The 26,127-nt window shown below is 41.9% G+C and overlaps 1 protein-coding gene across 3 annotated transcripts; it reads left to right on the forward strand.

Annotated features, from left to right (window-relative positions):
* The first annotated feature begins 311 nt into the window (after positions 1-311).
* Positions 312-25,344, forward strand: LOC129092476 (semaphorin-4G-like). Of its 3 annotated transcripts, none has more exons than XM_054600441.1 (16): positions 312-468; positions 6,136-6,439; positions 11,151-11,299; positions 12,852-12,914; positions 13,035-13,133; positions 13,363-13,456; positions 13,537-13,650; positions 14,740-14,894; positions 15,914-16,089; positions 17,187-17,331; positions 18,109-18,331; positions 19,332-19,447; positions 19,538-19,692; positions 20,240-20,325; positions 20,804-23,302; positions 24,439-25,344. In XM_054600441.1, the coding sequence occupies exons 2-15, from the start codon at positions 6,292-6,294 to the stop codon at positions 21,790-21,792; spliced, it is 2,712 nt and encodes a 903-aa protein (XP_054456416.1). In that variant the 5' UTR covers positions 312-468; positions 6,136-6,291; the 3' UTR covers positions 21,793-23,302; positions 24,439-25,344. The 3 variants fall into 3 exon arrangements, with proteins under 3 accessions (XP_054456416.1, XP_054456418.1, XP_054456417.1); XM_054600443.1 differs by having other exon boundaries at positions 20,240-20,298; XM_054600442.1 differs by lacking the exon at positions 312-468 and adding an exon at positions 940-1,000.
* The last annotated feature ends 783 nt before the right edge of the window (positions 25,345-26,127 follow it).

A 26,127-nucleotide genomic window follows, 5' to 3' on the forward strand; every position in this document is an offset into this window, starting at 1 on the left:
CCCCTCTGTGCCCGCTAGGTGTCAGTGTGACGCCACCTTGCTGCATTGGTTGGACAGGTTGCATGATCCACTTTTACCCCCATATGACTGTGACTTGTCCTCGCGCTGGCTGGAGCTCGTGATACCGATAGCCATTCACACCCCCCAAAAAAGTGGAATAGCGAACCAGGAACCTTTTCTTTAATAAATAACAACGAGGGCCTATCTTATTCAGAGGTAGGTGGAGAGAGAAAAAAAAAAAAAAAAACCCGAGGAAGTGGCGAGCGTCGTGGGAGGGCGGGCCACCTGTGACGGCAGATGAGTGGAGAAGAGCCTCGAGCCAGTCCCGCTGTCAGCGCTGCGCGTCGGTCAGTGCGGGTGCGTGTGTTTGACGGGGTGTTTCGGCGTTTAAAGTCCACTTGGATTATCTCGAGCTCAAGGAAAACGTTCATATCTTTCCTGTTCGAGAGGAATTTGTGCGTGATTCAGGTAAGACACGACCGCTGCTTAACCCACAGGGGAAAACCTTTTTGAGTATATATATATATATATATATATATATATATATATATATATATATATATTTCTATTATTGTGGTCATACAGTGGTCATACAGTGGTAGTTGTGTGGTATGATTCTGTGTCGTCGAGGTGGAATATTTCTGATCTCCTACAATCTTTCAGTCATTTACACACATATTATAATATGTCCAAAATATTGGATTCATTTACATTTCATTATGGGATATTGAGTCAATTCAGACAGGTGTAAGACATCACCAACTGAGTCAAGCACTGGCTTTATAGATGTATAGATGTGTGTGTGTGTGTGTGTGTGTGTGTGTGTGTGTGTGTGTGTGTGTGTGTAATTGTCTAATTACTGTATTTGAAACCCCCAGTGATCCATTCTGCTTCCCTTCACTGCATCACCGCCTTACAACTCATCAGGGGCTTCATCTGGTTATGGGGATGTGGTCGATTTGAGCAACATGCAAAAGTAAAGCTGCAGCCTGTGATTCATGTGAGGAAAAAAAACATGTTGCAAGAACAGCTCTGATTCCAGTGGAATCAGCTGTAAACACACATTGATGCTGTTTGAAGGTGCTTGAAGAGCCTGATTGATGTTTGAGATTGGGTAATCAGCCATCTCCACGCTGATGGTCTTTGTAACTGTGATGTAATCATTATTATTAGGAAACCTATTGAACCCACTTATCTACCTGCTCAGGCTTTTAAAAAGCAAGGCGTAGTGGTGTGATAAGTGGAAGGAAACGCCTGGAATATATGCCAAGATGTGGTCATTTAACACAAAGTACGTCATTGTTATGTAGATTGCGTCCTTGATGTTCTCTTCCTATAGTTTTAGTTTTGTATTTTACACCCATTCATCAACTGGTTTTCAGCTATTCAAATGGTTGTAATTTACAATTGTGCTGGTAATGACTTAACAGATGCTTTTACTGCAGTTTTGAGTAACTCAGTATTCAACTGCAGCCACTCATTGAGATTGAGCACAGTCCAAATGGGGAGACCACGATTCATCTTAATGAAAACAGGAATCACAGTCAAGTCAGTGTGCTCTATTGATGATGTCTATGAGGATGTATTCTACACTGCAGACAAGCTAAATGTTCGTGCAAATTAACAAACCTTTTTATCATATAACAAATAAGTGCACTTTATTTGTCAAAATAATACTATAACTTATATATTATTGTTATTCCAATCAACTTCTATTGTTTGAGGGATTTTTCCTCTGTCGCTCTTTTCCTCACCAAATTGAGGGTCTAAGGCCAGAGGGTGTAGTGTACTGTCCAGATTGTGAAGCCCTTTGAGGCAAATTTTGGAACTCCATATCCTTTACAGCATCTAGAGAAATGTCTGATTTGACTGCATGCCTCACTTTTTCTTAAATGAGGTTCATAATGGTGTCTAAACTTCTCTCTTGACCCTCACAATCCATGAGTTAAGACTTTAGACTCTAAATCATTGCCACATTTAGACTACTGTGTCCTCCAGAGAGAACCAGCCGCAGAGTCAAAGAGTCAAACAAATGACACAAATAAGCTGTAAATGATGGTTAAGGACATTTCAGTAAAACACTGGCCCTACACAGTTGTCTCCTTTGTCGTGTTGTCATAATAACTCCAGTGTTGGTTTAAAGAGCTCAGTGTTACATTCACAGAGTGACTGTACAGAGTATAAAGCTACAGTACTGGGAACTAACAGAGTTCACTTCAGTTGGCTTCCTCTTCTCTGTCTGTGAAACAAGAGTTTTTTTAACGCAGTTTGTCTCTCAGTTGAAATGCAGCTAAATGGCTTTGACTGTAATCTTTTCTACTATTTGTCTCACTCACACACACACACACACACACACACACACACACACACACACACACACACACACACACACACACACACACACACACATTTCAAACTAAAAAACAGAGAGTTTCAAGGTCCTTTGAAACAATCGTCTGTGGATGGAGCTGTCACCACAGTGCTCCGATCTCTTCCATTCAGGCAGGTTTATAGACACTTTATAATTTGCCTGATGAAATCCATCTCTGTGAATGAATGTCATGGGACTGAGAGCTGGCAGCGACATCCGGAGGAACAGCGATTAGAAAAGGTTAGGTCGTGAGCGGTGGAGTCTGTGTGATTTCCTCTGGGTCAGACCTCATTTCATCTTCATCGTGTCTCTTTCTACATTTTCTCAAAGTTTTGACTGGTGTGCTCAGTGGCCAATTAACTATTGAACGCTTCTGCATTTAGGAGGTCCGGGGTACTCAAGTCAGGACTCCTCTAGATTTTAGATCAAAAGAGAATTGTGAATGTCACAATTACTGGCTCTTTGCTCTGCGCTGCTGGACTTTCAGACAGCATTTTACCTCCTTGCTCGCTCATTTCTTTCTTTTATTCTCTCTTTTTTCGTCGTATTCCTGTGAGACATTTCCATCTGAATAGACTCCTCTTCCTCTCAGCATTATGGGACCACATCAGTTGATTGACAGACTGATTGATTGACTGAAAGCATTTAGACCCAGGCAGTCCATTTGAGTGATTTGGTGTGCATGAGTCTGATAAATGACCTTCTAAAGAGCCCCTCCGTGCACCTCTTCTGCCATCTCTTTTTAAGGGGAGCTTAGACGCAGCTGAGAGGGCGATTGACACACCTTCACAATGTTTGACAGGCCTCAGGAGAGGCAGCACATCCTGAAAGAGGATGTACGACTGAAATAATTGGTGTCCCCAAGGTATATTTTCCATACTAGGAACAAGATACAGCTGTAAAAACTTAAAAAAAAAAATAGACACTAGTTAAAAAGTGGCATTTCCCAAAGGGCTACATTTCAAGAAGTTGTAAAAGCAGCCCTGTTTTTTTTTTTTACTGTGTTGTGAAAGTATCCTGATGTTTAGAGGTCAAGGAGTTGTACATTTTTCTCCCTCCAGCAAGATCACATATGCTTAACATTTCCAAAGCATTTAGATTGATTTCCTACCTTCTAGCCGATTGTTTAATTTGGCTCCAGTACAGTTGAGATATCTCTTTGCAGAGACCTAAAATCCATCCCTGAAGATTTAGTTGATGTCACTTTTATCTCCTCAAACTTTCTTTCTGTCAAAAGAAAGATCAGGGACGATTATTCAAACTCTTGCAAGTGTATTTTGGGAAAGTCCATCATCCAAGACTTTATAATCTTGATGCTTAGAAGTCGTGTTTTGTTACAAGAACTAAAAAAATGATAATGCATATTTAAAGTTTTGATCAATCTGGTGATTCATTTTTTTAATGAATCGATTAATCGAGGGGATGTCTTCAGTGTGCTTGTTTTGTTCAACCAGAAGTCACACCCAAAAATGTAGTAGAGAAAAAAACACATCTCACCAGGTATCAAATGTATCTGAGCTGGAGCTATAGACTATTAAACCTATGAAAATATGTGCAAACATCTTTTTAATAAGCAAGCCTTCACACCTTAGTTAAACACCAAATGTTTGACGGTTCATTTTCTGGCGAACAACTAAACACTTAATTGTTTCAGCACTAAACAAATGAACGTTTTCCTTTTCCAGGAAGTTCATGTTGACTTATGTTCTTACTGTCTTTGTGTTTTTATTTTGTAACAACATAACTTGAGATTACAATACTTGTTTTGGCAGCTGGCCCAACACAGATTCATTTGCAAAATAGTCCTTACTTGCATTAACATAAATGTTGAGCCTGTTTCACGTCTCCCTGCTGGGTTCTGCAGAGAAATCAACTGAGACCTGTGAGAAAGAAAAATAATCTAAAAACATATTTTGTTTGTGTTTTGAAAATGTTAAGTAATAATAAATGATTTGTTAATGGGCTGAAAAATACTAAACCACAATTGTCCTTTTTAAAAAAAAAAAAAAATATATATATATATATATATATATATATATATATATATATTTAAAAAAAATATATATATATATATATATATAAAAAAAATGAAAGTAGAATAACACTTTCACACCCACCCCCTGGAGACACCATCACGTTATGCTTTCAATGACGTTCTATATATTTTTTACAACAGGGTGTCCTTTTTGTCTATCTATGGACACACATTAGGAATAATACTCACATTAACCGTCCATAGTACTAGCAGTCCATAGTACTAGCAGTCCATGGAAGTCTTACATGTAAGTGTCCTGTGGATGTAATAAAAGGTAATAATATCACAGTGTACACAGTAATTACAGCAAGTCCATGAGTTTGTGGTTCCCAGTCTTACTGTTACTACCTGCTGTTAAAATATCAGTCAGCAGAGTTTCCCCTCTTTTACACACCTGCATGCTGCAGTGTTTGTCTGTCCCATTATGCAACGCTCAAGCCAGCCGTTGTCATGGTGTCAGCCCTGAGGGACTGCTGGGACTTTCTGTGAGAGTGCAGTCACCACACACGCTTGTGCTAATGGCTTCACTTTTCGGCTCTTTTTTTGCATCCATGCGTGTATGTGTGTGTGTGTGTGTGTGTGTGAAAGCATTTGTGTCAGTGTGTGTGCATGCGTCTGTGTGTGTGTGTGTGTGTATGTTATCGTGATAGAAGGAACAAGCAGCCTCCCTGGACATTTTGGCTCTTTAGTGTGCAAGAGGCATGCAATCGTTCCTGCATTAAACTGCTCACAACAAGGTCCGTGGATTATCTCGAGTAACCCGGTCATGATTTCTGGAAAGAAACATTGCTGTTGTTTTTGTAAATGTATTATTTTTTCATGCTTTGAGTACCACACATTGATTTGCTATATTTTCACATTATATGTTAGTGAAGGCAGACGTCTCCAAGGCCGATATTTCCAAAATTAAGAAACTCGCATCCAAACAATCTAGATTAATAAATTGCACTACAGGTAATATGAAAAATGCGTGTTTTTGATTTTGGGATGAACGGTCCCTTTAGAGACAGAGGTGGCGTTTTAATAGAGTTTTCAGTGTTGGTGTGGATGCACTAGTGCATGTGAGGGTGACACACAAGCCTCTCCTCTCCCATCCTCAACATCTCTTCCTTCACTTCAAAAAGAGTCTTGTTTTGCTGGACAACATTCACATCACAACAAACACACAAACACACACATCTAAGAGTTTGTCATATTTCACAATCTTTCCCTTCATGCGTTTGACTCCTCATGCCCGTCTACTGTTTGAACTGGTTTCACATCTTATCGATGTGGATTGCTCCACATCGGCGTTTCATTCTCAAGTGTTTGCTTGTGACATCGGCACGTAGCTCTGTTTGACAGTCATTGTTTGGTTAATGATATTGGTCGTCGTGTGTTTAGACTGGGCAGCTGCTGCTTGCACACTGCAAGACTTTGCAACATGGGAAGCCGGCCCCGGTCTCACACAGTGGCATTGATCTAGGAAAGCACCAAATATTTTATCGAGCGAGTGCAATCTTTGTCTCTTTCATATCTCTGTCGTCATCCTGGTGAAATCGTCCAATCAGCTTGTTTAATATGTTTAAACTGTGATTTTCCGATTAGTTGCTTGACAGAAAATGAACCATCATACTTTCCTTCTTTACCAACTTTTCCTCGGATGTGACACTTTCAGTAAATGTTTATTTTCTCGGAGTGTACACATGGCTATTAACACAGACGTTTTTTTGTGTCTCTGTTTTTCCAGGCTTCTCTGGTTCTCTCTACAGCACTGTGAAAGAGGCCGCCTGCTCGCCTGCCAGTGCCAGTGAGTGAGTGGGTGTTTGTGAGTCGTAGGGCGAATATGTTTGTGTGAGTGCCTTTTGCATGTGTGTACGCCCTGGTCGGAGAGTGTGTGTGTCCCATGAGACGCTCGGCGGAGATGCAGGGAGCTCGTTCCTGTGCGGTGCGGTTCCTGCTGCTGAGCTGCTGTGTGTTTGCTGCAGCCGGCTACCCGTTCAGAACGCCTCTGGACCTGGATGTGACTCCACGCGTCACCGTGTTGAACAGTGGTAAGCAAAAACTCAGGCAGATTTTTGAATGTGGTGCAACACTTTCCTGTCAAATGGTCAAATTTCAACCATCTTTGTCATGTGACAGTCAAACTTTGAACAGTTTTTTTTCGTTAAGTATCTTAGGATGACTCATAACTCAAATATGAATGCAGCGCTTTACATTCAGACCAGCAGTAACATCTTTCTTTAAATAAAGAATATCTCCATTTAGAAGAAAGTCTCCAGTCTGTAGTATTGCAGGTGCCGTCTTCTTTCTCTTTCTCTGGTTTCAGTTTCTTTCTTTTCTCTCTCCTGACATTCTGTTTTCACTCTCATCTCATTTGTGTGCACACCAGCTAGTGCACAAACCCACTTGCCTCGGGTAATTCCTACACCTACTGTTCTATAAATCCTGATATATATATATATATATATATATATTTTTTTTTTACCAAAGTGTGATTATAATTCATTTACCTTGTGTGAGTGATGGTATGTAGCCTGAGGTGCCACAGAGATGGAGGCAGATGAGTGAAGCGCTTACACTTGGATCCATGCGGAGCATCCAGGGAGACTGACACTACTGTAGGTAGTTTAGAAGCAGCGTAACCATGACAACTGTTGTAGTATGGCGCAAGAAGGCCGTATACAGTAATTTTTTCTTGTTGTGCAAGTGTGTGTGTGTGTGTGTGTGTGTGTGTGTGTGTGTGTGTGTGTGTGTGTGTGTGTGTGTGTGTGTGTGTGTGTGTGTGTGTGTGTGTGTGTGTGTGTGTGTGTGTGTGTGTGTGTGTGTGTGTGTGTGTGTGTGTTTCTCCTTAAACAGTACAGTTATCTGGTCCAGGACTTTATTTGTTGTTAAACAGACGTGTGAAAGACATTTTCTCACGTCTCCACCTCGACTTGCAGTCAAATTTAGTTTATAAGATCTACTTGTAGAACGATATCCCTCCTCTGCCCTTCTCTTTTTATAAACAGTTCTCTTTCTCACAGTACATCACCTACTTACACTATCTTTATCCATCTTTTCTCCCCTCCTGCTACGCCTCTTGTTATGAACCTCCCTTGATACCTTTATCTCAGTTTGTGTAAATCATCGGTTAGTGCTCAAGCCTGCCCACAGGTCCTCCTACACAACTCATCTCCTTGTCTGCTGCCCCGTCACACTCTCATCCACTCCCCCTCCTCCACCATCCATCTCTCTGCCTCTGCACCTAAGCTCCGTCTCTTTTCCCCATTTTTTTCCTTTATTAGTTCGTACTTTTCATGGATGCTCTGCACTCTCTTCATTCCTTTACCCTGCCTCTACCTCTGGTCTTTGTTTCTTATGCGTCCCTCCTCCTGATAAGAAGACTTCGATATGCAGACTTACATCTAATCTCTGTGTTTCTTAGCAACCTAAAGAAGGCAAAGCCTCCACCCTGTGTGGGGTAGTTAAATCACACACGAGCACAGTCAAACACACACACACGCACGCACACGCACACACACACGTGTTCACTCCTCATCGCAACGTCAACATAAAGAAGTCAAAAAACCTTTTGAGGGAGGGACGGTCGTTAAAGGTTGTTACTTTGACGAAATCACAGTTTTGAGGAGCTGACAGGCTAAAAGATCTCAAAACAGAGAGAAAGCAGGTTGTTAATAAGAATAAAAGACACATCTAGACATCTAAATACCTTTTCATTACCCACCCTGATTTCAACCTCAGGTATTTTGGGGATTATAGTCGGCGGATTTTACTTTGTTTACTCGGCACCGCCTGTCGGCCCGTCAGGATACGCTGGACCGTAAACGGGCCTGACAATTGAGTGTGAATTTATATGTAAGGCATTCACGTCACAGTCCGTCGCATTGAGGTTCAGCAACTCTGTGTGCTTGTGTGTGTTTGTGTGTGTTTGCGTGTGTGTGTGTGTGTGTGTGTGTGTGTGTGTGTGTGTGTGTGTGTGTGTGTCCCTGAACACTGTGTACTGTGCTGATCAGCTGAGGTCCCTCAGAGTGTTTGCTCAGGAAATATTATCATCTGGGCTTCTCTCTCTTCTTCCCTAATAGAATGAATCAAACAGGCTTTTCTCTCTCACGATCTTGTAAGCTGAGACTAAAATGTGCTGGCAGATATAGTTAATAAATCTTCCTCCGCTGCGTCACACTCTCCGCGAGGTAGTTTTCAGTTACATTGCTCCAGCTGTCAGGCATTGTGTGTCCTGATGCTCGGATTACACTGAGGATATTTAGGCGTCGTCTCTGCAGTAATCCATTGTCTTCACTCACAATGAGGCACATAGGGAGGGCTGTTGTTCTGAAAATCCCATACAGGTAGTACTCTTCTTCCTCCTGCTGAGAGTGAGTGAGGTAAAAGTAGACACCTGATCACCCAGGAGTCTGGGATGGGAACTGACTGCTGCTGCTGCTGCTGCTGCTGCTGCTGAAGTGAGCAGTGCGGATTGTGTTTTGCAGCAGCTGATAGGAATCTTAATGACGGCTTACTTGATAACCGCGCAGTCTTCAGTGTGGTAGTGGAGGGGCTGAGGAAGCAGGAAGTCTGACACACTTCTGTTTTGGACGAGTAAAGCTTCTGTAGATCAATAGCCAGAATAAGTGGCTCGCTTTTCTATTTCTTTTAATTGCCGTAAACACCCCACCTCAGCTGATAGTTAAATCTAGTCACATCAGATATTTTAATTAGACATTAAACTAAAACTTTGTCATTTTTTCATGCTGTCACTTCACAGTTGTGTGGTGGAAATCTTCTCGAGGTTATAACATGCCCCTGTGGCTGTTGACAGCAGAGTCATGTTTACACAAGCTAAGTGGAGTCCTGATAGATCATATGTTTAGACCTTACATAACCCTCTGGCATCTCATGACTGCAGCCAGTGACCCCATGACATGTCGTGTGTGTGTGTGTGTGTGTGTGTGTGTGTGTGTGTGTGTGTGTGTGTGTGTGTGTGTGTGTGTGTGTGTGTGTGTGTGTGTGTGTGTGTGTGTGTGTGTGTGTGTGTGTGTGTGTGTGTGTGTGTGTGTGTGTGTGCTGTAAAACATGTGTCTTTGCGGAGTGTTTGATTGAGTGAACCTCATTACTGTCTCGTCCTGTCAAAACAGATGCATCAACATAAAGCGTGGAAAACTGGAGGAGGTTAATGCACAGTGAGCACAAAGCAATAAAACCTCCAACCACAGAAACACACATTAAGCAGAAGTTGATCTCTGAAATCTGACGTTGTGTTGGGCCTCTTTTCGTTATCTTCCTCTTCCTCAGCAGAGTGGTGTGGGATAAGCATAATCCCTTAGCTTTTATTGTCCAGGGTCGGGTTTTTATATTTTATGAAATTTCCTATAGCGCAACCATGAGGTTGATATTTGGGGTTTGGAGTTAAACTTATTGGATGCATTGTCATGAAATTTGGTGAACACATTAATGTTCACTGATGCTTTATGTGCTTTTTTTTGTTCGGTTATATATTTGTCCTTTTTCTTTCGTCTGCTTAGGTTTGTTTTTCTTTATATAGTTCTCTCTTTAAAAAGAGATCTTGCTATTTTATTTAGCTATTTTACATATTAACATTTGATAGGACTGAAACATTCAGACTTAGGGGCTTTTATGCTTGATAAATGACTTAAACAATCGCTCATCTAAATTGTTCCAGATTCATTTTCTGTCAATTTATAATTGAATAATAATTTCAGCACTAAAAATGAGTAAGTTAAAGTGAGGGGATAAAGAGTAATGACAGAAATGCCTACCCTAAAGCATGGCTGCTGTCAAGAAGCAGCTATTATAATAAATCTTGCTTTTCCCATTTTGTTGTGTGTGGGTGTGTATTTTTCTGATTTCTGACTAAACGCGAGGAACTTTGAGGTCATGAAAGTGATTTTCTGTGCAGCTGCAGTACAATGGGTTTTAATAGAATTTTTTTTTTCTTGCAGTCTAAAAAAAGTCCCTCAGAATCAAAGAGCGAGGCCTTCTTAGCGCTTTGCACTGAAGTTCGGCAATCACACGGAGAGAAATCCATCACAGGAGATGAATAGATTTCTGTTTCTCACTTTATTCTTATGCCGTTAGGTTTGATTGAAAAAAACCTCCCTCTTGTGCATTTAAAAGGCCCCCACTCTAATGGCAAGAACTTTACGCACTTTTTTCTGAAGGCAGGTGTAAGCGTACGAATATCCAGGCCAACAGTGTAGATTTTTGTTATTGGTTTTTGTTCACATTATCACATAAAAATCCCGAAGACAATATAATCGGTTTGTGTTTAGGTGTGCTGCATAATATAGGAATGACTCCAGTGTAAGTCAATTCCAGGAGTATTTAAGAACATATGAATGTGAACAGAGGACGCCTCTTCTCTGAAAAATGTTCATTTCTAAACCCACAGTTGTTCTGGTCTGTCACAGAGTCCGACTATAGCAGCAGTGGACAGTGTTTGTGCTGAGATATGCCCAGGTGGTAATGTGTGTAGCAATATGAATGAGAAACAGGCTGCTATGTCCAATCATCACACCGGGGATATGATCCCGATTTGATCAGAGGAAGCACAATAACAAAAGAAAAACTGGGTTATGTCTATTGGTTTTTGCTCCCTCTGACTCTCTAGATGTAGTAGATCCATCCAGAGTGTGACAAAAGTAATGTTTAATAACGACCAATCCCTCTTTCCTCTCCTCTCCTCTCCTCTCCTCTCCTCTCCTCTCTCCTCTTCGTCTTCCTCTCCTCTCCTCTCTCCACACCCAGGTCTCCAGGGCTGCAGACGTTTCCAGTCCTCTGCAGTCAGCTACAGCACCATGCTTCTGGAGGCTGACGGAGAGCATCTCTTCGTCGGGGCCCGGGGGGCTGTTTTCGCTCTCAACGCCTCTGACATTTCAGCCAGCTCTGCTCTCACTGTGAGTTTGTTTTGTTTCTCTGTTGCTGCATGTTTTGCACTTCAGCTGCCATACTTTTAACTCTGCCGCCACTTCAGTTGCTCTCCGCAGCTCAGGAACTTTTGCAGGCAACAATATTTCATTTTGAGGCAAAACTATTTATTCCCATGTCACCCCCTTGTGTGTTTGTTTCTGTGTGTAGTTGTATTACTTTTAGCACAATAACTCACATTTTCACCACAGGAGCCTATCGCTGCATAAACTTACATATTAATGAGAAAGAAATTGACTACAGTATCTTCTCACTGTAACTCTAAATAGATACAGAATTCTTGTTAATATCATCCGCACATTAGAGTATGTTCACACAGAAATTGTTTCTAATTTATGCAGTAATTAGCATACTATCTATCTACCTCAATCTTGTGTTGCCAGTTTTAACTTAAAACCCCACAGACCCAACAAAGAGATAGAGGTTCATTCTGATTCTAATTAATATTGCAGGTTGGTGATTATGAACTTTTTGAATTTTTCTTCAAGTCAAACCCAATTTTTGACACTAGTTATGGCTGGAATGTATACGATTATCTGCCATTGCCTTTAAATGAACCAACACTCTTTAGTTACCTCTCTATATTTTATTTACATATCTGGTCTATAATTGCTTGAACACAAGTTATTCACAATGAACAACGCATCCATGTGCAATTAAGTAGTGACATAATCCAGAATAACGTAACAGATGGTATTTGAAAATGAAACAAATTTGCTTAAGTACAAGTAAAGCTACAGTGATTTTTAAAGAAAACATAATTTTTCATCATGGTCTCTTCTATTGTACTTCTGACAGGGTAGCTGTAGAAAGCACGTTTCCTGCCTCCTCTGATTGATTGATGTTTCATTTCGATCAGAACTCTGGGACTTGTATTAAAAGAGATTATTAGTATTACGTCGGGTGTCACCAAATCAACTAGAACTGAAAATGTAAGGATTGTAACTTTTAACTATGTCCTTAGCTGATGGCAAAATCGTCTATTTCCGTTACCTTCAATTGTATTATCAGCAATGTTGCTGTGATTAAGTCTAGTTGTCAAACTATCGCATGCTGCAGGATGATGTCTTCAAAGTTGACCGTCACTTTAAGCACCCAGGGAAGCTGAACATCCTCTTTCCCCTTCATGCTGCTTTGTTTGTTACCTGGTGACAACCTGACGTTAAGCTGTTATGCTATTTATGTTAATAGAGCGTTGGTGTCTGTCATAAAGTATAATTGCTGGTGTGCGTGCGTAACACTCCCTCGCAGCCAGTCCTCCGTCTCCTGCTGTAAATACACCTGTTACAACTGTCTGTGTCAGAAGAGTTTAAAAAGATAGGAAGCTGTTCAACAACACAATTCATTCAGATGCTGTGAGGTCAAAATTCTTTATTAATGAAATATTAAAACAAAAAAGAAATTACTCTTGTTCATCTGCTGTCAGATCTGTTTAATTTTACTAAAATGTATGCAAGTCAGTGCTGTGACTCATCCAATATGCTCTTCCTCTCTTACTGTATGTTATGTGGTTTGTATTAGATTGAATGGGAAGCCTCCCCCGAACAAAAACGTCAGTGTCTGCTCAAGGGAAAAGACAATGAGGTAGGCACTTAGTTCTTCTTTTGTCCTTTCTTTTCATCTTTTCGTATTGGGTTCTCTCCTATGAATTGATATTCGTTTCCTCACCATAACATCTTTTCCGGCTTTTTCATCCTCTTCCAGACGGAGTGTTTTAATCACATCCGCTTCCTCCAGAGGTTCAACTCGACTCATCTCTACATGTGTGGGACTCATGCCTTCAGACCCCTCTGTGCATACATAGTATGTCAACGCATAACAGACCTTTCAGTTCTGTTGAATCCATTTTGAGAGTTAATTTCTTTCTATAGCAATGAAATATGTGTTGGGTAAAGTTGTTGATCTATAGATTTGAATATCCCTAATAAAAAGTGATCAATCTGTTATTCTTTTACCTCTGTGACTCCTCATGTATGGTTTTTAAGGTGGGACTAAATGTTCTCCTCTTTACCTTAATGTTTTTCCTGTATAGAATGAGGAGGAGTTTGTGATGTCGTCTCAGCCTGAAGAGGGCAAAGACAAATGTCCCTACAGCCCGACGACGGGCTACACCGCCCTCATCATCGGTAAGCCCTTCAACAGTCGTCAGTCACCTCCACAGTTTTACCAAAAGACTGTAGAATCTGATTGATTGGTTTTCCTCCAGACCAGCAGGTGTATACTGCTTCCCAGTACGAGTTTAGGAGCTTTCCAGATATCCGCCGCAACTCTCCGTCCCCCACGCTGAAGACAGAAGATGCCCCTACACGCTGGGTGAACGGTGAGTTAATCTCCGGGTACGATAAAAGCCCCTCAGCATTTTTAGGTGGCAGATAATGATCTTTATCAGTGGCAGTTGATCAATAATACATCACTGTACTTCTCTTACTGATTTCTCCAATAATTCTTAAAGCACTACTACTTAGTTTAACATTGACAAATATATTTTTATGTCTTTGTGCCGGCGACAGCTGTTGTTTTTGTTATTGTTTTTTTTAGATGTTTTCGGGTTGTCCGTCCGACTCTCATGAATGCTACATCTCAGGAAAGCCTGGAGAGAATCTCTTTAAATTTGTCCCAAAGGTCCACCTGGACTCAAGGAAAAACTGATTAGATTTTGATGAACTTTTCCTCTAATGCCACCGTTAAGTTCACACTTGTAGTTTTGAGCAAATTGTGAACAACCTTTTGAAGTATTGTCTTGAATCTGGTAAACTGATTTTTTTCCAACAATTTCTAAAAACTTAGTGATCCCTAAACTTTTTATCTTGCGCCATGATCTGGTCAAAATTTCAATTTGTCCAATATGACATTCCCATCAGCCTCAGCTGTTTGTGTTCAGTGCTAATTAGCAAATGTTAGCATACAAATACACTAAACTAAGAGAGTGAACATGGTTAACATTATACCGGTTAGTATATTCATAGTGATTGGTATATTCACTGGCATTGGTGTTTAGATTAAAGTACAACTGTGCCTAAGCACAGCATCACAAAGCCACTAGAATGACTTTGGAGTTTTATGTTTGTTAATATATTCTTCCAGAACCCTTGTTTGGGGTTTAAATGACTCACATTGTTATGTTTTGCAGATAAAGTCTCCTTTTCTTATTTGTATTCACCATTTGTTCTTGCTGTGTTGGTGCTTGGATTACCATTCATTATCTCCTGTCTTATAAGTAGCCAACTGAAGTTGTGTTTTTACGGTTTTGTGTTTTGGTTAGTCACTTCAGGTTAGACGTGTAGAATATTACGTTAACTCTTTTGTTTGGGTAAACCACTACAACTAGTTTTAGGGTATCAAAGGCAGCTGCTTTTGTTAATTCCTTAATCAAGAAGAAAGTCAATGCATCTTCTCCTCCCCCATACAGAGGCAGACTTTGTGGGCTCGGCGCTTGTGAGGGAGAGTTTGGGCAGCAGCACCGGCGATGATGATAAGATCTACTACTTCTTCACTGAGAGGAGCCAGGAGCAGACGACGACCTACAGCCACAGCAGGGTGGCACGAGTAGCTCGCGTTTGTAAGGTGAGTGTAGATTTAAAATGTATGCAGGATATAATTCACAACTGGGAGTGAAGTATTGCATCAGACTAGCTCGAATGACGTCTTGGTTGATGATAGAAAGGGTTGCTATAATAGATGAGGAGCTGGATGGGGAATGCATTTGTAGCAAGGCCACAGTGTGGTTAGAGGAGCAGAGTTTGTAGCTGATGAATGGGCTGCAGCATCACGGTGGCTCTGAGTGCGAGGGATGGATGAGTGCGAGGGATGGATGAGTGCGAGGGATGGATGAGTGCGAGGGATGGATGAGTGCGAGGGATGGATGAGGGCGAGGGATGGATGAGGGCGAGGGATGGATGAGGGCGAGGGATGGATGAGGGCAGGGGAGAGACAGGCTGTTTAGCATCATCAGCTGCCCGAAATGTGAATGATTTAGCATCATCTGCTGCCTAAAAGGTGAATGATTTACATTTCCTGTTGCCCAGAAAGGAGTTAAAAATAATGAGAGCTAGCTGTACAGCGTAATAACCTTGTTGTTCTCTCCTGTGGCACCTTAAAATCAAGTCAGCTCACAAGTTCTCTCCTTGAAGTTGTGGCAGCATATTTGTTTATTCATCTTAATAGAAATGCCCCGCGGCGGCATGTGTGACATTTGCAATTTGCCACAGGCTGAATACATTTAAAAGTTGTGATCAAAGAGTGATGTCAGTTGCTGGATTTCCAAAAAGAAACGTGGCCTTGAGTCAAGATTTTTCCGAAATGAACATGTGCTGCGGTCTGCTAGGGGACAAAAACACTCTTTTACACAAACCTGTAGATTTCAGTGGGGAGTCTCACAGTACCAATGGGAAGCCATAATCTTGTTTCATAATTGCTTTCCAATGCCATCTGTTGCACTCTTTAGGGGGTTCAGTTCCCTTTGTGTGCCACCTTGAGTCGATTGTTGAGTCTGGGTTTTTTTTTATTTATCCAGGCCTTACCTCCTATGACCCTCTCCACTCCCTTCTCTCTTTCTCCTTTCTCCCTCACTCTTCTACCCTCAGGGGGACCGGGGAGGCCGTTTAACTCTCCAGAAGCGGTGGACGTCCTTCCTCAAGGCCAGGCTGACATGTTCTCTGCCCGAGTACGACTTCCACTTCAACATGCTGCGCAGCATGTTTGTCATGCCTGGCCTCACACCGCAGGACACACTCTTCTACGGCATCTTCGGCCTTGAGTGGTGAGTGGGAACGTGTGTCAAGGTCTCCGGCTGACGGGGACTTTGAGGATGCAAATGTTAAATAGTGAGATGAAGATGAAAGGCAGCAATCGATACATTGAGAAAGTCGAAGGAGACAGGAGGGGACGAGATGAAAAGAGGGGGGAACTTTTTCATTCAAACGATGTGAAAAAAAAAGGTTGGAGGGGTTTTACCGCAGTTTGAGGAGAGAATATCAATTAGAAATGCAGATTTAGATGGACCGAAAAGAAGTTAAAGAGAAGTTAACCTGCTAACTTAACACTGGGGCTCTTCCTTCTTGTTCCCTGACTTCTTTGCAAAAAAAAGCAATGAATTAACCACTGATGGACTGTTTGCATTTCTATATAAAGAATCACATTTAGCTAACATGAAAAAATAACCCACTTACTGTGGCTGCTTCACAATAAATGTTTGCTTTGCTAGCAGTGACTTGATAAGCTCCAACACCATTATAAGAGAGTTTCCAAAAAACTACTATACAGGGAGATAATCACTGAATGTAAATACATCAGATAGCTATTGCAGAAAAAATGCAGACTATCAACGGTATCAAAAATGTAGTTTGTTTTCAGGAACATCTTTTCGGTTATAACTGCAATGACTCTTTAGAGAAACTAGTTTTCACTTGTTAATGTTGTGCATTTAGTGCAGAGATGTATTGGCTGAAAAGTGAATGTTATGCCAAAGCAAAGGGTTTTGTGGTGCAGAAATCATAAACAAACAATGAATAGCTTCAGTGTTTTTGCCGTTGGGATCCTTTTGAGCTCCACCTCTCCTGTCTATAACATCTACAACACCGCTCTGCAATCATTTTGTATTTCTCTCCACCTTTCCTCCTACTCTTCTCAGAGATGTATGACTTCTAGGAATCCTCCTACTTTCTCTGTCAGTGCTCATCCCCCTCCTCCCCCCTCCCCGGTGCTTTCCGCCCTTATATTGCTTGCCATCTTTTAGGTGCACAACTGATCTACTGTACTTCAACTGCTGTCCCTATGGCAACACCGGGTTTACTGCTGTTATTGTTTGCGGCCTGTGCTCTGGTCTTTTTCTCACTCTGTCTGTGCTGCTCTCTGTAGGAAAAACGTGAAGGCGTCTGCGGTGTGTCGTTTCTCTCTGTCTGAAGTCCAAGAGGCCTTTCAAGGACCATACATGGAGAACCAGGACTCTGGCTCTAAGTGGAAGGAATACACTGGAAAGATCCCTGACCCACGACCTGGAACGGTAAACACACATGCTTGAGGACACAGGCACTGCTGCCCTCTCAGCCTCTTAAACACAAGATGAAGAACAGGAGAAAAGTCTCCCTCCTCTTCATCCTGAGAGGATTTCCACCAGAAAACGCGAACGGAGAGCAGATGAAAGTGATCCAAAGTAAAGATTGCGAAGAAAAGATGAGGGAAGATGATTAAAAAATGATGAGGCTCAAAAACAACCAGCTTATGTCACTGAAACCCATTTCCATGGCGATTAACTCCAGCCCGTAGCTTTGGCGACAATGGCTGAGTGCGGCAGTCAGGACCGTGGCATCGTTAGCAGAGACAGACATTATCCACTGTAGTGTCACTTCAACACTTTGGAGGACTTAATTCTAACGTTGCTTTTACACAGAACGGTCAAGGGCTTTAAATGGGAGCGTGAAAGCCTCTTAGAGGAGTTGGCCGAAGCTAAGATGTTCCCTTAGTCAGGTGCTGAGAGAGCTGAGTCGCCCGCATGTCAGCTCAAGCCGGCTGCTGAACTCACACAGTCTCATTGTTGTCCATGTGAAAAGCAGCGTTTTCCCCCAGAAAGAATCTTCCGCAGGCTCGCATTTTCTTCTTGATCCTTTAATTTTACTGCCTCGTGACATCCTCTTTGCCTTCCACCATCCGTCTCTGTTTACAGAGAACTTCACGACAAGTGAGCCAAAAATGTCTCTCTTTTCCCTGCAGCCCACATCCCGCCTCGGTACTTGCTCATCATCCTTCCTCTCATCGCTCTCTTTGGCTTCTTTTCCTGCAGTGTATAACTGACGCTCTGAGGGCCAGGGGCATCAACGTCTCCACCTCCCTGCCTGATGATGTGCTGAACTTTGTCCGGAGGCATCCTCTGATGTCCCGGGAGGTCCAACCTTCAGACAGACGACCACTTTTGTTCAGGCGGACCACAGACTACACACACATGGCTGTAAACACGATGCAAGGCTTAGATGGAAGAACATACCATGTATTATACATGGGCACAGGTGTGTATGAATTAATGTCAATTATAATTGACACTTGGGGAATGTCGAGAGCTCAATGAGTAGATCGAACTCCACTCTCATGTCAGTGCACTAAATTTAATGCCAGGAGTCAGTTAGCTTAGCTTAGCATAATTACAGTAAACAGGGGGCCTGGCAAAAGTATCAAAATCTGCCAGTGGTATATGCATAATATATTTCTTATGTGTTTTCTATTCATTTCAGTGTAATATGACAGTATGAAACCAGGAACAGAAACCCGGTTAAAAATGGCAACCCATCATTCTTCACTGTTATTGTTTTGGTCAGATTTACAATATTGTTCCAATGGTTACTAGTCTGCTTCCAAAAAACAATTGTAGTTTCAACATGTTCCAAGTTCCTAGGCTACTTAGTTTGCAAAGTATGTTTCTTGTGGTAATCAAAAGTATCCAGAAGTCCATTAGGCAGGAAAAGTGTTGAAACAAGGGTTCCTTCAAAGATATACATCACAACATCACGGCAGGTTATGATACTAATCCACACTTGCATCTCCTTTGCCATCTAATGTTCTATTTCTACTTACATATACAACATAAAGAATTTACAGAACACAAATATGTGGCTCGTACGGCAAAGCATTAACCCAAACTAGCAAGATAAAGAATGTGAAAGAAACCATGTGAATAGGACAGTTACATTTTGTATGTTTCATTGCATTTAAAACATTGAGTTTTGCGAGTGAACTCCACATCTTAGGTGTCTGAACCTCGTGGAAAACACCACCCATGGCTGCATTTCCACTCAACAATGTTGTAACTTTGATAAGTAATACAGCCAAATAGGTGGGTTGCCTATCTTACATGTTAGTTTCAAGTGTTTGCAATTAAATTTATATATAAATAAATCCAAAACACAGTGATTTATTTGGGAAACTGGTTGACAGAAATGCATGTTAATTGTATTTGTAGTAGTGGCTGTTGGTACGGTACTTATAATTCTCCTCTTTGTGTGTGTCGCTCAGATGATGGCTGGTTACATAAAGCTGTAGAAATCGACGGTCAGCTTCACATTATTGAGGAGCTTCAACTGTTTAAGGAACCACAACCTGTTAACAACCTGCTGCTGTCTGCAAAACAGGTATCGTGTTTGACCATCACATAAACACACACACATTTAATGAGTAATCTCTCTGTCCTGCATTATTTAAATCTTCTCTCTCGCCACCAGATGAGTGTATACGTGAGCTCTCCGTCAGGCGTGGTGCAGCTTCCCCTCTCTAGCTGTCACAGATACACCTCCTGCTACGACTGCATCTTTGCCAGGGACCCTCACTGTGCCTGGAACGGAGCCCAGTGTGTGGACGTAATGGCTCAAGCAGACAGGTTGGTGCTGAAGCGGTGTGTGTGTGTGTGTGTGTGTGTGTGTGTGTGTGTGTGTGTGTGTGTGTGTGTGTGTGTGTGTGTGTGTGTGTGTGTGTGTGTGTGTGTGTGTGTGTGTGTGTGTGTGTGTGTGTGTGTGTGTGTGTGTGTGTGTGTGTGTGTGTGTGTGTGTGTGTGTGATGATTAAAGTGCTGCAGGTGCCCTTTTGTGTGTTTGATTTGACTAACCTCAAGAATCACAGTACCCTGTTACAGTGTCAGCTCCCAGAACTGTTGCGTAATCGCAACGCTAGCAGAAACTTGATGCTGGCTGTGATAGTAAAGAGAGCATGCAGCTGTGTACTGAAACCTGGACAGATATGCTTACTCAGTAAAAAGCTGTTGTGGAGGGAATAAATGATATGAGACAGAATATAGCACAAATAAAAATAGGAGAAAATAGAGATCTCAATATACTTACCAACAATACTAAATAGTTTTTATGTTACAGTAGGTACGTGTTTATTCTTTGCACTAATACATTTATTGTTATGTTTTCTCCTTTATTACAGCTCCACTTTAATCCAGGACATCCAGCAGGGCAGCAGAGGATGTGAAAACACACAAGATGGTACGCAGAAATCTCATCTGCAACTAGGTGCTGCTGCTTAAAAAAAAGTTTGCTTTTAACACAGTTAATGATGAAAGGGAGATTAAAAATAGAAAATGTTAGGAAGGACTCAAAAGATGCATAGTTGTCACGAGATGACATGAAGGCCTCTTTGAAAGTTGATTATGCACACTGCGTTGGCAAAATCTTCTTTTCCCTTCTTTAATCACACTTTTGCCATCTCTGGAGAGAAATCTGTTTGATATTCAAGGCAGGCAAATGCCTTCTCTCACTTCACAATTTGAATCTGATAAAATGTAGCATCGCCTGCCCCTTCGTTGTTTTCTCTCTGTACGAGGTAAAACGATTGCAGGATTTAAAAGACATGTAATTCGAGTTTATGCCTCAATAACTTTGGCCAGCCTTTGACCAGTTGAGTAGGTGTTTAGTAATTACCATATTAAATTAGGTTTTCCTGTAAACCTAATGTGAAATTAGACTCACTGTATTCATATCTGTGTTGCAGACGTTGTCGTGCGGAGCCGCTCTGTGCGGGTGGGTGATGACGTGCTGCTGCAGTGTGAGCTCAGCTCAAACTTGGCGACGCCCCTCTGGACTCTGGATGGCAGCGAGCTGCAGGGCTACGGCCTCAACTCAGGCTTCAGAACCGGCACAGACGGCCTGCTGATTATCGAGGCCCGGCAGGACCAGAGCGGGCTGTACACCTGCTTCGCTGTGGAGAACAATATCAAGGTCGCCATAGTTACCTTCAATGTCACCATCCGCCTGGACCTGCCCCCTCCCCCACCTGTTGAGCCAACTGAAGACCCTTACAGTTTCTTTTCCACCCTGCCAGCCTCCACTGAGCATCCCTCCCCCGAGAGGCCACTGTCCCCGGCCTCTCTCCTCCCCCACTCGGAACTGCTCTCCCCACGGAACATGGAGGCCATGTATCTGTCCCTCATCACCATCCTCGGAGGCCTGTGTGTAGTCCTCACGGTGGTGCTCGTCTATGTGGGCTTCTGCCTGCGAGTGGGCAACAGAGGGAAGTACTCCTTACGAGCCGCTGCTTCAGCCTACCCGAACAGTAAGAGGCACAACAGGAACAGGAAACAGCACAGAAGCTCCTCCCACATGGAGCTGAAGACCATCTCCAGCCACTGTAACGGTAACGGCATTTGTAATGGAGTTTCGAAGCACCACAACGGTGACATCCAGGATGGAGGCTTCCTCCAGATCGTCCCTGGAGAGGCTAACACATCCCCCAATAAGGAGCCTCCTCCCCCGGCCCCTCCTCTGCCACCGACTCCCCACCATGACTTCCCCAACGGGTTGTCGGCCACACTACCCAGCGTCCTGCGGAGGATGAACGGCAACAGCTACGTGCTGCTGAGGCAGAGCGAGTCTGAAAGCACGCCATCGCACGGCTACTCCTTCGCCGAGGAGCTTAACAAGATCCTGGAGAAGAGGAAACACACTCAGCTGCTGCCCAGGCCGGACGAGAGCTCCGTGTAGAGAGATGTGGCTCCCCCTGTGGTGGGAGGACAGCTAGTGTTTTTTACCTGGTGCAGAAGTGCACATTATTGTTAGGACTTAACGAAATGAGAGTATTACATTCTTTACTTCGTTCTTTTTTTGTTTTTTACGAGTCCATATTGAGACATTCCTTCTTTTTTTAACCTGTGAGCTGCTTGTTAACCTGAATTCCCAAATGTCCTAACACAAACCAAGTGAGAAACACAAATGCCAGGAGAGGATCAAGCAAGAAATGACAAGAAAGTGCAATCTACCTCACCTTAATACTGCCCTGGAGGACTTCCGTCAGTCTGTAGTCTGATCCGAGTATCAATGCACAAAACGGGACAGACAGACTCCAGCGAGGAGTAAAGCCTTGTGGGAATATAAATACATGTGAAGACTTCTGCTGTGTGGCGGCCATATTTGGCTCGATTCAAAATGGAGGGCAGCTAGCCAAAGTTTGTTTGCACGGACAAGTGCACAGATGGCCTATGCATTTAAACATGACGTTCACATATTATGAATATTGAGGGAGGTGGACATGACGAGCGAGGGAATTTGGTGTGCAATATTTTCACTTTTAACTCTGACTTAATCAATTGCAATATAATAATAATAACGCAAAATAATATACAGTAACTCATGGCAGCACATAATGATTTATACACCAGCCATCATTAAGAAATGGTGAACTAATCATTATTTAATATTACTATTAACCCTAATTCGGAGTTAAGTAATTAACCACATTGAAGTTAAATTTTGCATTGTTTTAAATGAATCATTAATATAATATAGTTTGTTTATTTAATAATTGATGACAATATTGAGAATTTGTCCTTCATATGTGGTGTTAAAATTATAAGAAATTAAATCAACAACTTTGACTGCCACAAAAACTGCAGCTGTAAATTATCTGTAATTTACAGCTGCAGCTGAGGCTCACTTATCATAAAAGGTTAATTATAGTGACGCCTCATGTCGGCATTTTAATATGACGTCGCAACTCATGTCTGCAATTCCTTCAAACAGGTAACAAGTAGCCATTAAACATAAATTTACTTAAACATTACATGGGTCCATTTTATACAGACAATTTATTAAAGGAGAAATAACGTTATTTAATCTTTACATAATGGAAAGAAATATTAAATAGTGTTCATTTCACCAAGTGTTAAGACAACCTGAAGAAGATTTGACAGTATTATTGATTTTCAATGCACTTTAAATAGTTTTAAAACACAAGGTAATGGACGCTGTTATGGACGTTGATTCTGCAACCTGTCAAGAACCAGCAGGATGGAGGAGCTTTTTGATTGGCCGTTTCTCAGTATGAAGAGCTGCAGCAGGGAACGCCACAACTTTGTCTGCTGGACCTCGTTTGACACGAGAAAAACTGACCGTGCGTCTCAGCTGAGCCTCCATCCACCGCTGAGCGAAGCCCGGCATGAGATGATAGCGTGGAATGACCAACTGTGGGGCGCAGCGTTCACCTAGAGTATCAAAGGTAAATCATTTGTATATCTTACCAACACATCTCCTACTCGGGCACGTTGCCAAACGAGCACTTAAAGGAATAGATCATGGAGATAGGGTGCGGGACCACTGCATCAGTGTTACACTGAGAGCTCAGTGTTATCTCATTATTTACTGGATTTATCTTAAAGCTAACCGCTTGTTGATCTGACCGCCGGGTTGTTTATAATTTGTGTAAAAGTTTAGGTTCAGAGATCCTCTGATGAAAACATCTGCTGCAGTCTGATTCACATATAAACTGAATCAACTCAGCCATGGATGACATTTAAACAAACTCCAAGGCTCAATTTCTAGAAATCAAGGTGACGGAGGAGCTCCAGTTTCATTCTTGATATTTCTTTTGCAGTTGAACAAAAAAGAAACATATAATAATATTTTATCCTTTTCACTCGCACTTTTCACAAGGATATCTTCAGACTAGTCATATCATTCAGGTTCAGACTGTTTATTTCCCTTTTTAAGTGTCCTCTTGCTGCATCTCACTGTCAAAGGGCAGCATTAGTTAAACACTTAGTCTTATTGAGAGTGAGTTTGAAATCTTCACTGGAGATTTACACCCTCAAGCTCCCAAATATTTGCTCATACTCTCTGGGTCAGACTGGTGTTTTGTGTTTTATTTCAAAATAGAAAATGCAAAAAGCATCTGAAGAATACACCGTATGCTGCATGTAGCACTTCATACACCACCATAGACGAAACTGAAGCAGACTTGCATCACTGCACATTTAATGGAATCTAGCGAGCCTGTCAGGTCAGGGTGTGTAGATACTGTACATGCTGCTGTGGTCCGCAGTAAGCCAAGCTTTCTAGTCAGTGGCACTGATCAAAGGCATGAAAGGAGAAGCACACTTGACACTTTAAAAGCCTTCATTAAAGAAAGCCCTGTGACCTCATTTCAAATCACAAGAAGACATTTCAAAGACGAGGTGAACACGATTTGGTTTTCATTCCATACACTTCAAATCAGCGTTGCTAATATGTAAATACTTTAAGCCGTGTTTGAAACACAAAGTCAGACCCGATGTTGTACTCGCTTTTAAAATAACAGACAATAGAGACACATTGTTGGCACTGGCCTGAATATCTTTTCCCTCTTTCTCGTTGCAGGTGTCATGTGCACAGGTCAGTTTGAGTTTCTCTTAATTTCATTCCAGGGGATACCATCTCTCCACCAGAGTCAGATGGCAGGACCCGCTGTAAAGATGTTCTTTAAATGAGCAGTGAAATAAAATTCAGCCTCATTACTGGACAAGATAAAGAAAAGCTGGACAAAGGGCTACAGAAACTACAGCTCTGCTTCCACACAGCTGGAATGAAAACTGATGGCGGCAGTGGTCTACTGAGCAACATTTGTTCTTTTTCTGTCTGTTTGATGCAAACTTGTAAGACCAAACTCAAAGTATGATAGCCTTTTTTCACACTTGCTGCATGAATTGATGTTTTTTGACACTGCTTTCTTTTTCTTAAAGTCAAGGAAACAACAAAAACTCTTAATATAATTGAAAAGTGCCATTGTTGATGTTTAAAAATAACTCTGTGAGCCTATTTTAAGGCAGAAGAAAAAGGATTTAAAAAAAGAAGTGTATTTATTTTGTCATTTTGTACATTGTGTTTAGGAAGTTCTTGTCATTGTTGCTGTTAAGGTGCCACTGGTGGACACCTTCCTGAAAAACAGGAGGGTCACAAGTCGCCTGTGTTTAAACAAAATGTGATGAATAGAAGCACGGTAGCCAAAAGCATGCAGAGGCTGTACCAGCACCACAGAATATAATATTTATATCCTACTAATGGGAGGAAAAAAACACCAATTTACTTATTCACTCTAACCTATCAATTAATGCTCATTCAGCTTTTCTCTCACTAATGTCCACATATTAGTTTTGATCTATATCTGCATGTTACCTCCTGCTTGTGCACACAGCAAATTATTTTACTAAACTAAACACAGAGAATAACAGGGCAGTGTGTTCCTTCACATTTTAGTCATATTGAGTTAGAATAAAGCTTTGTACTTCAACCTCTTCCTCTTCTCGTCATTGTTTGTGTATATTAACAGTTTGCCTTCTTACATTTCAGAAAAGTTAGGTGGATGAAACTGGTTTGTTAAGAGGAGGCTGAGCGAATTAAATGGGCGGATAAATGATGTCAGACTCTCAGGCCAGAGGGCTGCAAATAAGCACGACAAAGATTGATACGGAAAATGTTGCTGGGAGGTTGATGCTCCAGGACTGGGTGGGTCAGGAGAGTGTTGTTGACAAAACCCAAACATACAGCACATGTCCTGTGGAGGCATTACAAGAGACAATCTTACCTCAGCTTTTATGAAAGAGCAGCCGATCCTATTTTTAATCCGAACCTTTTAAACTGATCTTTCAAAAATGCCACAGTCAATATATAACACAGACTTTTCCATCATCCATATGACCTTTTCTCATGTTGCTGGGTGATCGGGCAACTCCCAGGATTTACACAATAACTCAGCTGTTGTTATATATTACTGGCAGCCCGACAAAACACCCACAAATAGGATATCCGTGTCATGCACACACAGACCGACGCAGCCAAAGGGGCATTTGTAAAAGTGCCAGGTACGTGCAGATCGAACAGCTTGACATGCGATTAATAAACTGTCATTGTTGGGGTGTTATTTATGTAACGCTGCCTCGGTTTTTAATCAGGGTCAACATTGAGGGCCTGCTTTGCCTCTTGAGTGGCAGAGTGGAATATTTTCATTTCAGTTACTGATTTAATAAAATGCTGCTGCTTTGATGAGATGTGTGCGGATCAGTGATGCAT

This window comes from Anoplopoma fimbria, chromosome 6, assembly GCF_027596085.1.
Source record: "Anoplopoma fimbria isolate UVic2021 breed Golden Eagle Sablefish chromosome 6, Afim_UVic_2022, whole genome shotgun sequence".
NCBI lineage: Eukaryota > Metazoa > Chordata > Actinopteri > Perciformes > Anoplopomatidae > Anoplopoma > Anoplopoma fimbria.

What these genes read in the sequence shown, in the direction of transcription:
- LOC129092476 (XM_054600441.1), top strand. Translation starts at nt 6,292, where the DNA reads ATGAGACGCTCGGCGGAGATGCAGGGAGCTCGTTCCTGTGCGGTGCGG. An exon ending in CGTCACCGTGTTGAACAGTG is followed by an intron (nt 6,440 to 11,150) that starts GTAAGCAAAAAC and finishes CTCCACACCCAG; the next exon opens with GTCTCCAGGGCTGCAGACGT. An exon ending in CTGACCCACGACCTGGAACG is followed by an intron (nt 17,332 to 18,108) that starts GTAAACACACAT and finishes CTTTTCCTGCAG; the next exon opens with TGTATAACTGACGCTCTGAG.